General features: G+C 39.6%; 1 protein-coding gene across 7 annotated transcripts in view; it reads right to left on the bottom strand.

Moving 5' to 3' along the window:
* Positions 1-12,903, bottom strand: part of CDC42BPB (CDC42 binding protein kinase beta) — a 96,757-nt gene that overhangs the window by 56,112 nt on the left and 27,742 nt on the right. For all 7 annotated transcript variants that reach the window (XM_071557464.1, XM_071557465.1, XM_071557467.1 and 4 more), the window contains exons 2-3: positions 11,898-11,989; positions 220-303 (exon numbers count right to left, since the gene is read on the bottom strand). In XM_071557464.1, the coding sequence (XP_071413565.1) occupies positions 220-303; positions 11,898-11,989 (176 nt within the window). The remainder of the gene's footprint in view (positions 1-219; positions 304-11,897; positions 11,990-12,903) is intronic.

The following is a 12,903-nucleotide window of genomic DNA, read 5'->3' as shown; positions in this document are numbered from 1 at the left end:
GACTGTCTGGTAAACGAATACACAGTAATGCTGAGAACAACAGATGCCTGGAAGGGACTGTCAGACTTGATTGCATTAAAACAGCTTAAGGAAAAAAAAAGAAAAAAAGAACGAAGCTCCTATGCTCATGAAATAATTCTTTCTAATCTAGAAGAGCTTCAATGTAATCTTCCTAATGTCATTTTAAAAATTCTGTGTTAAAAACCCCACATTACTTACCTCTGCCCTTTTAAGCATTTCCCATTTATTTAGAATTTTCATTGCGTAAATGCGCTCTGTACACTTCATTTTAACAACTGCAACCTGAAATAATAAGATATTTTTATTTAACAGAAACAGGGTCAGAAAAATAGTTTTCAAACAGCTCAATACTCACACAAAAGCATGGTGAGAAAAATACGGTTTTCAAACAGCTTCATGTTCATAAATCAACAAAATAAGTTACTAAGGAGTCATCACTGATCAACTGACACACTGATAAACTACAGCTTGAGTCTCTGCTCCTTCTATATTCCTCCTACATTAATATTATGTGCTTGATGCACCACGTGTGGTCAAGTTCATGGGGGATGACACAGGAGGAGCATGAAGCTTTTCATATGAAGATGTGCAGTAGAGCTGCATTGTTTCCCAAGAACAAGCAGGGCTTGTAGCCAGGCCTGCAGCCAACAGGGCAACATTTAAAGGGCAGCCTGAGAAAAGAAGAAAGGTTGCTGTCAATAGAAATACACTACATTTGACTAATTTGTTTTCACATTTCAGGCCTCAGAAACTTGAAAGATATTTGCAAATCAGCATGCTTTTGTGTACTGTATGTAGATACTTTAAAAGAAAAAATACTCATTTATTTATTCACCATTTTGCTTGAAGCATTTCACTCTGCATCCTGTGTGTTAGATTTGCTTACACTGATCTATTATGAACAGTAGCTGTGCAGATTGCTGTAACAGTGGAAGAAAAAAACAGAAGAATACAAAAATTTCAAGGCTTAGGAATGCAAAGGCTTTATTTTGACTAAGACTTGTATTCTCCAAGACCAAAACTAATTCATCTTGTGGTAAAGCCATCATTTCCACAAAATTCTTCCAGCTGGCAAAAGAAAAACAGGCATCATGACTAAGACAGCAACATTTTCACAGGACTATACATGGGCTGCTTGAATATTTCTACTGCTTCTCAGCTCATTTCTATTTCAGAAGCAGAAAACCAAGCAGCTTTCATTGCTTCCAACAGAGCTCAGAATAGCTGTGAGAAAAGTAACAGCAATGACATCAGCTCGCCTCTTCTGCTGCTTAAAAACTCTTATCGACAAAGGATTCAGGAACTACAGCAGTTTTAAGATGATACTGACTATAAAAAAAGGTTGGAATAGTGTGTCAAGCAGAGCAACACTATAGAAAAAGCTGTAAGTCTGGAGGAGGGAGGAGCAAAGTGTAACACCTCCCTGCATCTTACCAGGAAAGAAAACTGCAGGTAAGGGGCCGGAGCACTAATGCTTCTCCAGTGATACAAAAGTGGGATACTAAGGTTTAGACAGACATCTCACCCTGCAGGTGAATACCTATGCCTTCTACCCCTCAGTGAGTGAAGCTCCACTCACCAGGTCCCATAACGGACAACCAGCTCCTTGTACACACCTGCACAGTCAGGTAATAAAAACACAGCTCTAAAAAACGTCTTGCAGGTACCCACTGCAGGAAAGACATGGGAATCTGGCTCTAAGCACAGCTGTGAAGGCACAGGACCAAGAAGCAGCTTCTAGAAGTGATGTAGAATATCCACAGCTATATTACAACCCCAGCATCTCCTGGCCAACAAGCACCTCCTGCAGACACTGCTCATGCTGCAGGGGAAGGATGAGCAAGACAAGAGTGTCTCAACCAAACTCCTCAGCACATATGACACTGTTCAACATTGACCTTCAGCAATGGCTTAAAATGTAAACAGCCTCGCTCCTTGCCTCATCACAGCTAAAAGTCATTGTAACAGCGTCTCTCCATACACTAAATTGGGTCATTACCATGACCCAGCTGAAGGCACGCCTGAAGTCAAACAGCACATTAAAAGCTTTGAGAAACTGCGAGATGCTGACATTACCCACTACACTGAAACTGCTTCAGGAAGAACATGACTATTCAGGAAAAGCTCCCACCTCCAGAGCAGCGACAGAACAGCGCTGAGTGCCCGTCACCTGCCGCAACCCTCCGGGGCAGATGCAATTTGCAAGTGTAGCTCTGCAAGCCCTGAAGTAGCAACATTCAAGTTTCACTGCAGCGCAACACTAGAGCTGCTCAGCCATTTAAGTACAAATACAGAGCACAAATCAGAACCCAGATAGGCATCTACTGCACTTCATGTAAGGCCATCACTGTCCGAAAGCACTGTAGGATTGTGTAAGTTTGGAGTGTGCTCAACTGCTGAGGAAGGATGGGAGCCTGGAGTCCGGGAGGACAGGCATATCTGAGGAGCTGTGCAAACATTAGAACAAAGTAGTAAAGGAAACAGGCCTGGAAAAATAAAAAAAGAAGAAAGGATGCCAAATCTTTAGGACCTATTTATTGATTCCCCAGTTGCTAACAATATTAGTGCTATTTATTTTCAACAGAAAGGACATCATAAAAAAAAGACCAATTTAAACTTTCTGGAGGAAGATAATTGTCTTCTACGGAAAAAAAAGTAGAATTAATAAAAAAAAAAGTTGAGCCATATTTTCACATTAAGTGGTTATCAAGTTACGACACCAGTAAACACACCCTGGTTTAGTTATAAGGACAACAGTGGGGCAGCTTCTCATGTCAGGAAAAATATAATTGAACCACCCAGCAAATTAGGTAATTTCCCATTAATTTTATCTTTGAAAAGAAGTCTGAGAGGTGGTGAAGATACCTCACAGCAGCGACAGAATTTCTGCTTGACTAGACCTGACTCCTCAACCAATTCAAACAATTAGGACTTTTTTTTAAGGAAAACAAACAGAAAAGCATAATCCAAACCTCCTTGATGCCTGAACTGAAACAGAGAAGTGCAAATGAAATTATGCCCTGATAAACTCAGTGATATTATAAGCAAGAGTACTTAAAATATTGCAAAAAATCCTTTCTTCCATAAAACACCTCAGTGTTTCCTTGAGTTACATTTCTTTTACTTTCTTCATCACATGGCAGTATTTCTAAGTTTACTTTTGTCATATAATGCTTTGGCTGCTTCCAAGATGGTGTAGTGGAGTTGTTTTTTCTTACTTTTGTATTAATTCCTCTTTCTCTGGGATACTTCAGATTCAATTACAGTAACCACACTGACCACTTTTCGAGATCAAACAGAGATCTCTTCTACTGCAATTGTACTAACCAGGCAAGATACCTGGTTTTAAATACGATGGTTCTTATAGTACATACTGATTAACCATATCTATTAAAGTAAGAAAAAACCTGTTCAGTTTGTGTTCAGAAATATTCCAAGGGACACAGATTTGTACACTGCTACAAATACCCACTTTAAGAACAAAAGCATTGCTTCTGTCTTCAGAGTTTAAAATAGTCTACTGGCTGAACAAGTGCTCATGTTATGCACAGGCCAGGATTTAATTTTGGTGTTCATTCTTCATTTCCAAGACTAATACAACTTAATAGAGGGAAAAAAAAAAGAAATATGTTCAGGATAATGAAAGGGAAAAAAATGTACAAGCAGAGGTATAATAAAAGAAGAATAATCTTCTGAAGAAGATTTAATAACATAAAATAGTCCAGGCCTGGAAGAGATAACAGCTATGATGGACATACAAACCCATGAATGTCATGGAGAAGATGAATGGAGAATAATAATGCTGTTTCTCATAACAGAGAAATTGAAAGGCATCAAATAAACTAAAAAGGTAACAAGATTAAGGAACAATTATTGTCACACAACAGTTCTGGAACTCAGCTACAGGCTGCTGTGGACACCTAAGCATTCAGAAAGTATTTAGGTATGTACATGTTTAATACTTGAATAACACAAACACAGTGTGGGTCTCAGTGACTACTGACTGCTGAGTTAAGAGGTGTGCTTAGGGAGTCCCTGAACCCTCAGCTGCTGGAAATAGGGACGGTTCAGCTGTTCTGTCCTTGGATTTTGTTTCCTTCACCTGTACCTGGCCAAACTGATGGGATGTGGGATAGCTAATCTTCACACCTTTGACCCAGAACAACGACCTTTGATACCCATGTCAAACTGAGAAAATTAAAAATTACCCCACTTGCATTTCATAATGGCAGGTTGAAATGCAGAATCAAGGGATGTGAAGACACAACATTCACAGGGTGGTTTGGGAGAGAGGTCTAGGTGATCCTGTCTTACTAAGTCTTGAAACACTGACAAGGAAAATTGCAGATGCAAGGGTTCCCCCACCACTGCAACCCCCCTTCCAGACATGTCCCTATGGGTTTACTGGCCCATTGATTACTATCTGATGTGATTAGCATCACTGCAGCTCTCGAGGGGAACAGGAACACTGCAATAAAGCTCAAGTATGTTTCCTCAAGGACTTCAGAAAGTCTAATGAATCCTAGTGCCTACACTTCAATCGACTTTAGACATATTTATGTCAAAAAATACATGAGCATTGGTGCTAAAGTGCGAGATCCAGCTATGGCAACTACAGGCCACAACACCCAATCAGATTTGTATTACTTCTGTCCTCTGTTTTATTCCCATGCTTTGTGCCTCAAAGCTCTGTTTCACTTGTACGGCAATAAAATAGAATAAAAAACCAATATAGCTAAAGTAATTTTTCTAGACTTTGGCAAGAGTTAATATTTTGCTTCTTGAATTGTTTTATAGAAGTATTTTCTTACGTTCTGATCTTCAAAACCCATTCAATACTGACATTTAGGGCTGCACTGTGCAAAGCCATCCCAGGACAATTTCCACCTTTCCTCATGCCCCGATGAAACCTACAGGGTGGGAATTGAGCCATATCAGCCTCTACAAACATGACAGAACTTCCCACTACTGTACTTTGCCCTTTGAGTGACATGATCAGTATTAGGAAGTGGCATCAATTTACAAATTTTCTTTTATGTGAACCATAAGTAGAGCACAATAAAGTGCAGAAATCAGTCAAATGTACAACTGGCTTTCCAGAAAATAATTTAACACACTTAACAAAAAGACTTCTTGGAAACCATGCTGGCATTAATTTCCCAGTAAAGACTAGAAGAGCTGATTTGGACAATATTCATGCTCATGGCACTTAAAATTTTCAGGTAAAACTTATCCTCAAGGACTGGACTTCAGTAATAAGGCAAAACTCGAGTGCAAAATGTTCTCAGCTGAAAAGAAGAGGAACACAGACATACACCTGACAATACTCATGCAAATAGTTTATAAAGGCAGGTAGTAAAGAAAAAAGGCAAACTCGATTCTGGAATTCACAGGCAGATACCACTAGGGATGGGTAAACATGACTGCCTTGTAATACAAACTCATTGGCAACTCTACATACAGCCACACCTCAGAAAAATAAACTTCAACTGGAGCAGGTGTGAAAGAGGACTATTGAGATGATCAAGGAACTAAAGAGCCTCTCATACTACTGTGGGAATAGAAGAAGCTTTACTTGTTACAAAAAAAAGGGGGAGGGATATTATTCTTATCTACAAATAAAATTGGAAGGAAGGACATCAGTAATATGGATGATAAAAGATCTGCTTAGGCTAATAGGCAATAAAATTACATGGATAAAAGAGAAAGAGTGTAAAATACCACGAATTAACCTTTGGCAGGAACTTGGAATGGCTTTAGACATCTGAGCAGAGATTTTAGTCAAGCCTTTCAACTGGGAGGAGAGACAAAATGTCATTTTAGATGTAAACAATTTATCCGTAATGTCTTATTACCAGATTCGTAATTGAGTATTACAGTCATTTCCCTCAGCTGGAGCTTGTGTTTGCCTCTTTTACTCTACTATTTCTGTCTCGTGCTATTCATACCATGCATAGCAGCTACTGCAGAAACATTGCAGGAACTGCTTTATCCTCCCCATACTGTTGGATAGGAAAAGTCTTTGACACAGAGCTCAGTAGTTGTTTTAATAGTGCATCTTGAAGGAAAAACTGGTCTGGGCTGCTCTATCAGGTTTTTTATGTCTATTTTACATATAAAATTAACAACCAGAGAGTCTTTTGATAGCATTCATATGCCATGCTGCACATTTCCAAAGCAAAATTGGGGTTTTTTTGAACATGCAATGTGTATATCTTCATGTTGTGCAAATAAGAAATCCCTTACAAGTGCCAGCCAGGATTCTGCAGAAGAGGAATGAAGGGCCCCCAATAGCACCTAAGCTGTTCCTCAGCAATCGGGGGGTTTGCAGAGACAAATGGCTGGTCTCCCAGCAGCACTACAATGAACTGTGTCTCTCCAGCTCCTTGCAACCTGTCTGTCTCCATAGTTACTTGGTGCAGCCATACAAATACACACGGAGCTGGGGAGGACTAAGATAGCAACCAGCTATTTTGAAGCATTTTCAAAACAAAGCAGCTTCTTTCTTCATCCATTTCCACAGCAGAAAATACCCTGCTTTAATTTCTTTTTTTTTTTGTGATGAGCATACTAAAGGAAAGCAAGGCTAATTAAATACTTCTGCATTGTATTCTGAATGCTTTTACTCTTCAAATAGTTCAATGAAAAGTGTCATATGTTATGTGCAATACTTAGGAATTTTGTTAATCTACAATATAGGCAGGTACAGTCCCTGCTGGGCACCTAACACCAACCACCAAAGCTTCTGAATAAGTGAGACAGCCTTAATTGCAGTCTGCAGCTCACTGTGCCCTGGGTTAATTTCTAGAAGTACATCAAAACATTGAACTCAGCACCCTACAGCTGTGATTACAAGGTGGAAAGGGCAGAAGCAGGTCTGCCTCTTGCTGCCAAGCACGACTGACCGCAGGAAGCTCAGATTTTACATGTTCACTTTTAACTCTCTGCAACCTTTGCCAGTATCCCTCTCATTAGGAACCACACGACTTATCAGAACCTGTGGTACACAGGGGATCAGTCCTGTTCTCTCAACCATTATTTATTCTCTTCTGGAAACACGTTTTTACATCTGTTGATTCCAGCTGAGACTCTGACTAAGCATCCCGAGTCAAGGTGACATGCACTGTTACTAAACACAACAGAGATCAAGTCTGTACAGCACAGCACTTATATGAAAAGATATTTCTAATCCGTCCAGAGCAGTAATACTTAGGTGGGGCATATTAAGAGTTTTAGTTATTTTTGAGCTCAGCAAGACCAAGCAGTCCCACCCTTCCGCTGGAACCACAGTGAGCATTGCTCATTCACGAAATCCTTGCTAACAAACAAGGGAAGGAGAACAATTGTTTCAATCCCACACTGCCAAATTTCCAGGAGGTGTCAGCCATGTTATACAAGTCCTCAAACAAGGTACATCTTAACACATTTTCCTTCAACAACTGCTCTTCAACTCTAATTGCATACAGCAATGTACCTAAGTGGTCTTTTACACAAAATGAGGACACATGACCTTAAAGGCTTACAAGTACATTACCAAGAGGTCAGATGAACCTTGTAAAGGAGCACATGCAAGTATTTAGAGCCACAGTCTTCATACCATGCTACAAGAACTTAAGTTCAGACAGGTTTTGCACTGGGTTTTGTTCTCATATTGCTGGAGAAAGTGTGAAGAACCAAGATGAATTCTGCTGATTCGCCACAGAGGAAGAAAAAGGAACTGACATACCAGTAAAGTTATGTACTGGTGATTATATCAATCTGCCTAGATTAGATACTGATTTTGCAGTTGTGTTCACAGGGATAAGCTCACATGTGATCTCAATGCTCACTCTGGTCAAATACCATATTTTCTTGGCTTACATGTTGTCCAGCAAAAATTGACCACTGATCCTGACTAATAAATAATATGCTTTTATTTTGTTTAAGCTATATTTGTTCAAAGCTACTGATATATGCAAAAGTTCTTAGGTAGGAATAAAGCCCAAGTCCAAAAAAGCTAAACTGAGAAGAATGGAATGTAATTTTCATCCTTTTTGAAGTCTGCCTTGTTCATTGTTTAAATTAAACCTCTTAGTTCTAACAGGAATATGTTTAGCTTAATTCAGATTAAATTCTTTATACATTTAAACACATATTTTATAAGTATTTAAAAATTTATTCCTACTATATAAATCCCATCAACTAATTTCTAACATGGTTCTCATGCATGAATGAACATACTATGGAAAAATTACTTATAGTCCCTCCATTCAGTTTTATCAAGTGTTGTTTTATACAAGTCAGATGCCATAACTTCCTCTCAAGAAACGGTATTTCATTTTCTTATTATGGAATGTCAACCTTTAAATAGTTACTGTTTTATAATGCCTACTATAGCTGGCAGTGCAGTATACACAAGGGTCAAAGGATTCTTTCATAAGCAAAAAGCACAAAATAGTCTGTGGCAGGAGTGATTAAAGTTCAGTGAACTTAAAATCAATGACTCCTGCTTAATTTAAAGTGATCAAAAGTTTCAAGCTGCTGCAACTATACACTAAAACTTTCATAGATAAGAAATGAACAAGATGTGATATTGACAGATAACAAACACCACCAACTCCGTGAGCACTCACAGCTCTAACAGAAGGATGAAATTAAGATACTTTCTCATTTCACTTCTGTTAAATTTCATTTCCAGCTGGAGGCAGGGGGTGGAATGTTTGAATAACTTCAGGTAAGTTCCATGCTCTTCCAAATGAAAGAATATGAAACACGTTGTTGATTCAGGCACTCCAAACATTATTAATATGAATTTCCATCCAGAATTTGTATGTTTTATACACCTTAAGACTTTTGATCTAAAGCTAAGAAAGGTCATCCTAAAGCTCCATGGCAAATATAAACTGAAGTCTCTAAGTGCACATAAATACTTCATTCTGCTGTTGTACTGAGATTTCCAGTTGGTCAATTCCTTGAGTGGAGAAGAGCATCTTGTGAAAAAGAAGAGAACAAGTACTGTGGAAAACAGCCCTTCCTTCAAGTTATACTGTGGGAAGGCATTCACAACACTGACTCCATCTGCAAGTCACTATAGAGGGATCCCATTTTTGATATCTAGTGATTCACAAGTCTAGCTCTGAAAAGATCCAGAAACCTCTTCTAATCTTGCCAAAAGACAAACTGGTGAAACACTAACCTAAAAATCTTCAGATATCAGTAGTCACAGCCACTTCAGCAAGTAATTTGGCACAGCAAGACCAGAACAACATCAAAGTATCCTGTGGTGAGCCTTCCCATCTCTATTATATGCAGTTTAGGAATTTTGTTTCATACTGTATCTAGCCTGGCTTCCTGGACCAAACATGCTTTGAAGCTGTTAGGAAAGTCAAACACAATGATTGATTCTTTGGTACTCCTTGGGCCCAGAAGCACATTTGGTGCACACCTGGAATGGAGGTTCTAGTTGTTTCCTGCAAAAGAAATCCAGCTCATGCTTAGTAAAATCATTCTGCAGTAAGTGGGGATGCTCTTTCCACAACTGTGCCAGTGCCTTGAGCCAAAAACCTAACAGGGACATAGACATTACTACCACTGTCTTGATTCTCCAGACCTTCTATCTACTTACAAACCTCTCTGCTTGAACCTCTTTTCTGGACTAAATTCGTAGCTTTTTTCAGTCCTTCCTGAGACTTAGCAATTTTTTTTCCAATTTGTTATAGTTTGAGCTGGCAAAATGCCAACTGCCTGGTACCCAGTCAAAAAGTCCACTCCCAGAGCAGGAGAGTGAGAGAAAACAGCATAAACGAGGCTTTAGACACAGTGAGGTTTTTATATTTATACAGAGAAGAGGAGAGCTTAACACAGAATACGAAATAGCACATGGTGACAGGAAACAACAACAGGCTCACCGAGGTCGCCCCAGCTAACAGGTGAAACTCTAAACCAACCAAACCCCCTCCCCAAAGGAAACATCCCAGCAAGAGGGAAAGAGGAATTAACAGGAATGTGCTCATGTCCCTGGCTAAACAGACGTGCTGACCGGCAGCAGGGCCTGATATCAGCAGTCAGGGAGCGGGAACCGTCCTGGTCAGAAGCATGGACCGAAAAGGGGCGAGACTCCTCTCCCCTTGCTTGTTATACTCCCCGACACTTCCTGATGATGTCAGATGATATGAAATACCTCTTTGGCTGCTTAAGTCAGATGATACCTGTCCCCTCTAATCTGTGTCACAACCTTTGAGGCCTGCTAAAAACTGAGGCCTAAATGGGGACCTATGCTGACTAAAGCCAAAACTACTACACAATTTTTGCTTTTTCCTGCCAAAATCTTTGCAGCAACGTTTTTCCCTAAAAGTCATGTTCAAATAATACATACCAGCTAAAAAGAAACACTTAAGTAACAGATTTTCCTGCAGTATTTCCACTGCTCTAAAATAACATTTCCTTTTTTGTAACAAATGTTGCACTCATCAAGCTCAATATCCACTAGAAAGTGAACTTTTGTCTTACAGGTCAAGATGCTTCTGTTTATCTGGACATTTTACTTAAAAAGCTCCAGTTCCTTCAGCAGCTCTATTCACAATGATTACATGTGAACCTCATGTTACCTCATCACATCATTAGATGATGTCCAGATGAAGAGGTGTTCTTGCAACACTAATTTCTGTCTTAGGTGTTAACTTTTCTAAAAAGCAGCCTCTGAAATAGGTTACAATTATGTGGATATGAAGCTATTACTTCACCCACTATCAAGTGCATAAGCACATATAAACCTCACTGCTTTCTGAACCCAGTCCAGGAGGGTCCTGGTATTTCACCAGCTTAGTTTCTGGTCAGCCTGTGATAACCCTGTTCCACAATCAAACTTCACATGGAAGAGCTTGAGGTGTCCAGGGCACACCATGCCTGGCAGGAAAGCCCTGCATGGCACCCAGTCCTGCCCTCTGTGGAGACAACAGGAGATGGAGATCAGGAAGCTTATCCTTAGCCACCGGCAGAAGTTGTAAGCAAACGCTAATGGGTTGAAGTGAGCCACTAATGGCAGTCTTTAAATTTCACTTTAGCGGCACTACTTAAAAGAAGTTTCCTGAAAGAAATCTAAAGGGTATTTTACTTCTAGAAATTCTCTAGTTAATAACCTCTCTTGCTGACAGCTATGACTTTAGTTAACTTGTACTTAAATGCTGAAAGGGTTGTCTTTGAGGTTCTCCAGAAGTCTCAGGTATCCTATCCCTGCTGGAGGGCCATGCTCCTGAATGCTTTTCCCAGGGACAAGCCCTACCAGATTTCTGTGACTGATGAGACTTTCATCAAGCATATGAAGAAGTAAAGCTTCAGTCCTGGGTCCTGGGACTAGCAAGTCCTCAAAACCCAAGGCATTCCTATCATCCCAGCGTGATTCAACTTGCTGTCCAAAAAACAGCTCCAGCAGCCTTTGATCTTCAAAGATGACAGGGAACAGCCTTTGAGGCAGCCAAATGCGTCTTTCTGCGTTACCAGATTGCTATAGAGACAGGCAGATGGGTGGAGCAGCCCAGTTGGGTTAGATCAGAGCAGGACCGAGCAGTACACATGCAAGTGTTAGAAGAGATCCAAATTCAGCTGTGCAGCTTCCAGGTGGGACCACCCTGCTCATAAACACATCGAAGAGACACTTGTTTTCCTATACCGAAGTCAGAATGTGCCACTGACAGAAATGTCAGAACTGGACACTAAATAACCTTCTTCAAAGGGAGCTGGCACTAATATCCAGCTTCATCCCACATTTGGAAGTATTTTAACACATCTGTGTGAATCTTTCATCTTTAGGACAAGTACAGGTCAACTATAGCAAGAAATCAGATGCAAAAACGATGAAAGAAGTTCTATTACTACAACTGAGAGTAAAAATCTCTTACCTCACCAAATGCACCTCTTCCAATCACTTTTATAATTTCAAAGTCATCTCGATGGAGTTGCATTTCCTTCACCAATTTTGTAAATGGTTTTGCTGTTTAAGAAAAAAAAAAGAGAATTTAATTATAAAGAGAAACAATGCAAGCCAAAATAATCCATAAACCAGAGGTCAAAAGTACTTGTTGCATACCCAGAGCAATAGTAAATTTTAAACTATTAGAACTATAGAAGGAAAATGTTAATTACACTATTTAATTAACATTTAGAAGTTTTTTTAAAAGTTCCATTGTATGAGTGGTTCTGCCTCGCTGCTTATGAGTAAAGAGCAAAGTGCTCTTTCAGGATTTCTGCCCTCTTTCTTTAGGGTTTTGTGAATGAGCGAAGGACCATGTGAAAGGGAGAGAGCTCATTCATTATTGGTAAATCCTAGAGACAATCTGTCCTACCCTTCAGGCACTAGATTAATTCTCTTCTTAAGCAGAGTGCAGCTTTACTTTTTATATTTCAGCTAGTACCAGCTAAAGCTTTAACCTACTCTCAAGAGAGAGTGGTCTCTACTCAACAGCAATGAAACCATTTCCCACAAGATCTGTGGCTAATTTAAGATTTTCACTTTGAACTATCTCTTCTGTTAAGCAACACTCACCAGATCTCAATTAGACAAAGTACTGAAGGGCTCCAGCCTAAAAGATGTCCAGTGATTAACTAACCTACACTTATGTTGTTCTGGTGGTCCCACTGGATTCATGACATTTCTCAAAATATTTGGTTGATAAATTCTACTGTATCTGCAGCTCTAGATCACATTCAGAATACTTTATTTCTAGCAGATCACAGCATGTGGATCACTATTTAGATCCAACATTTTTTTTACAATTCACTACTCTGATTATGAAGATCAAATCAATAAGGGAAAACAGTGGTGCAAGTGCAAGCCAAACTGCACAAGGGCAAGTACTCACAAGCAAAGCAGCAACTCACTCTTCAAACTAAGCACAAAAAGATTGC

Source organism: Pithys albifrons, chromosome 6, assembly GCF_047495875.1.
Source record: "Pithys albifrons albifrons isolate INPA30051 chromosome 6, PitAlb_v1, whole genome shotgun sequence".
NCBI lineage: Eukaryota > Metazoa > Chordata > Aves > Passeriformes > Thamnophilidae > Pithys > Pithys albifrons.
The sequence above is the reverse complement of the archived record's forward strand: the minus strand, read 5'-3'. Positions and strand labels throughout refer to the sequence as shown.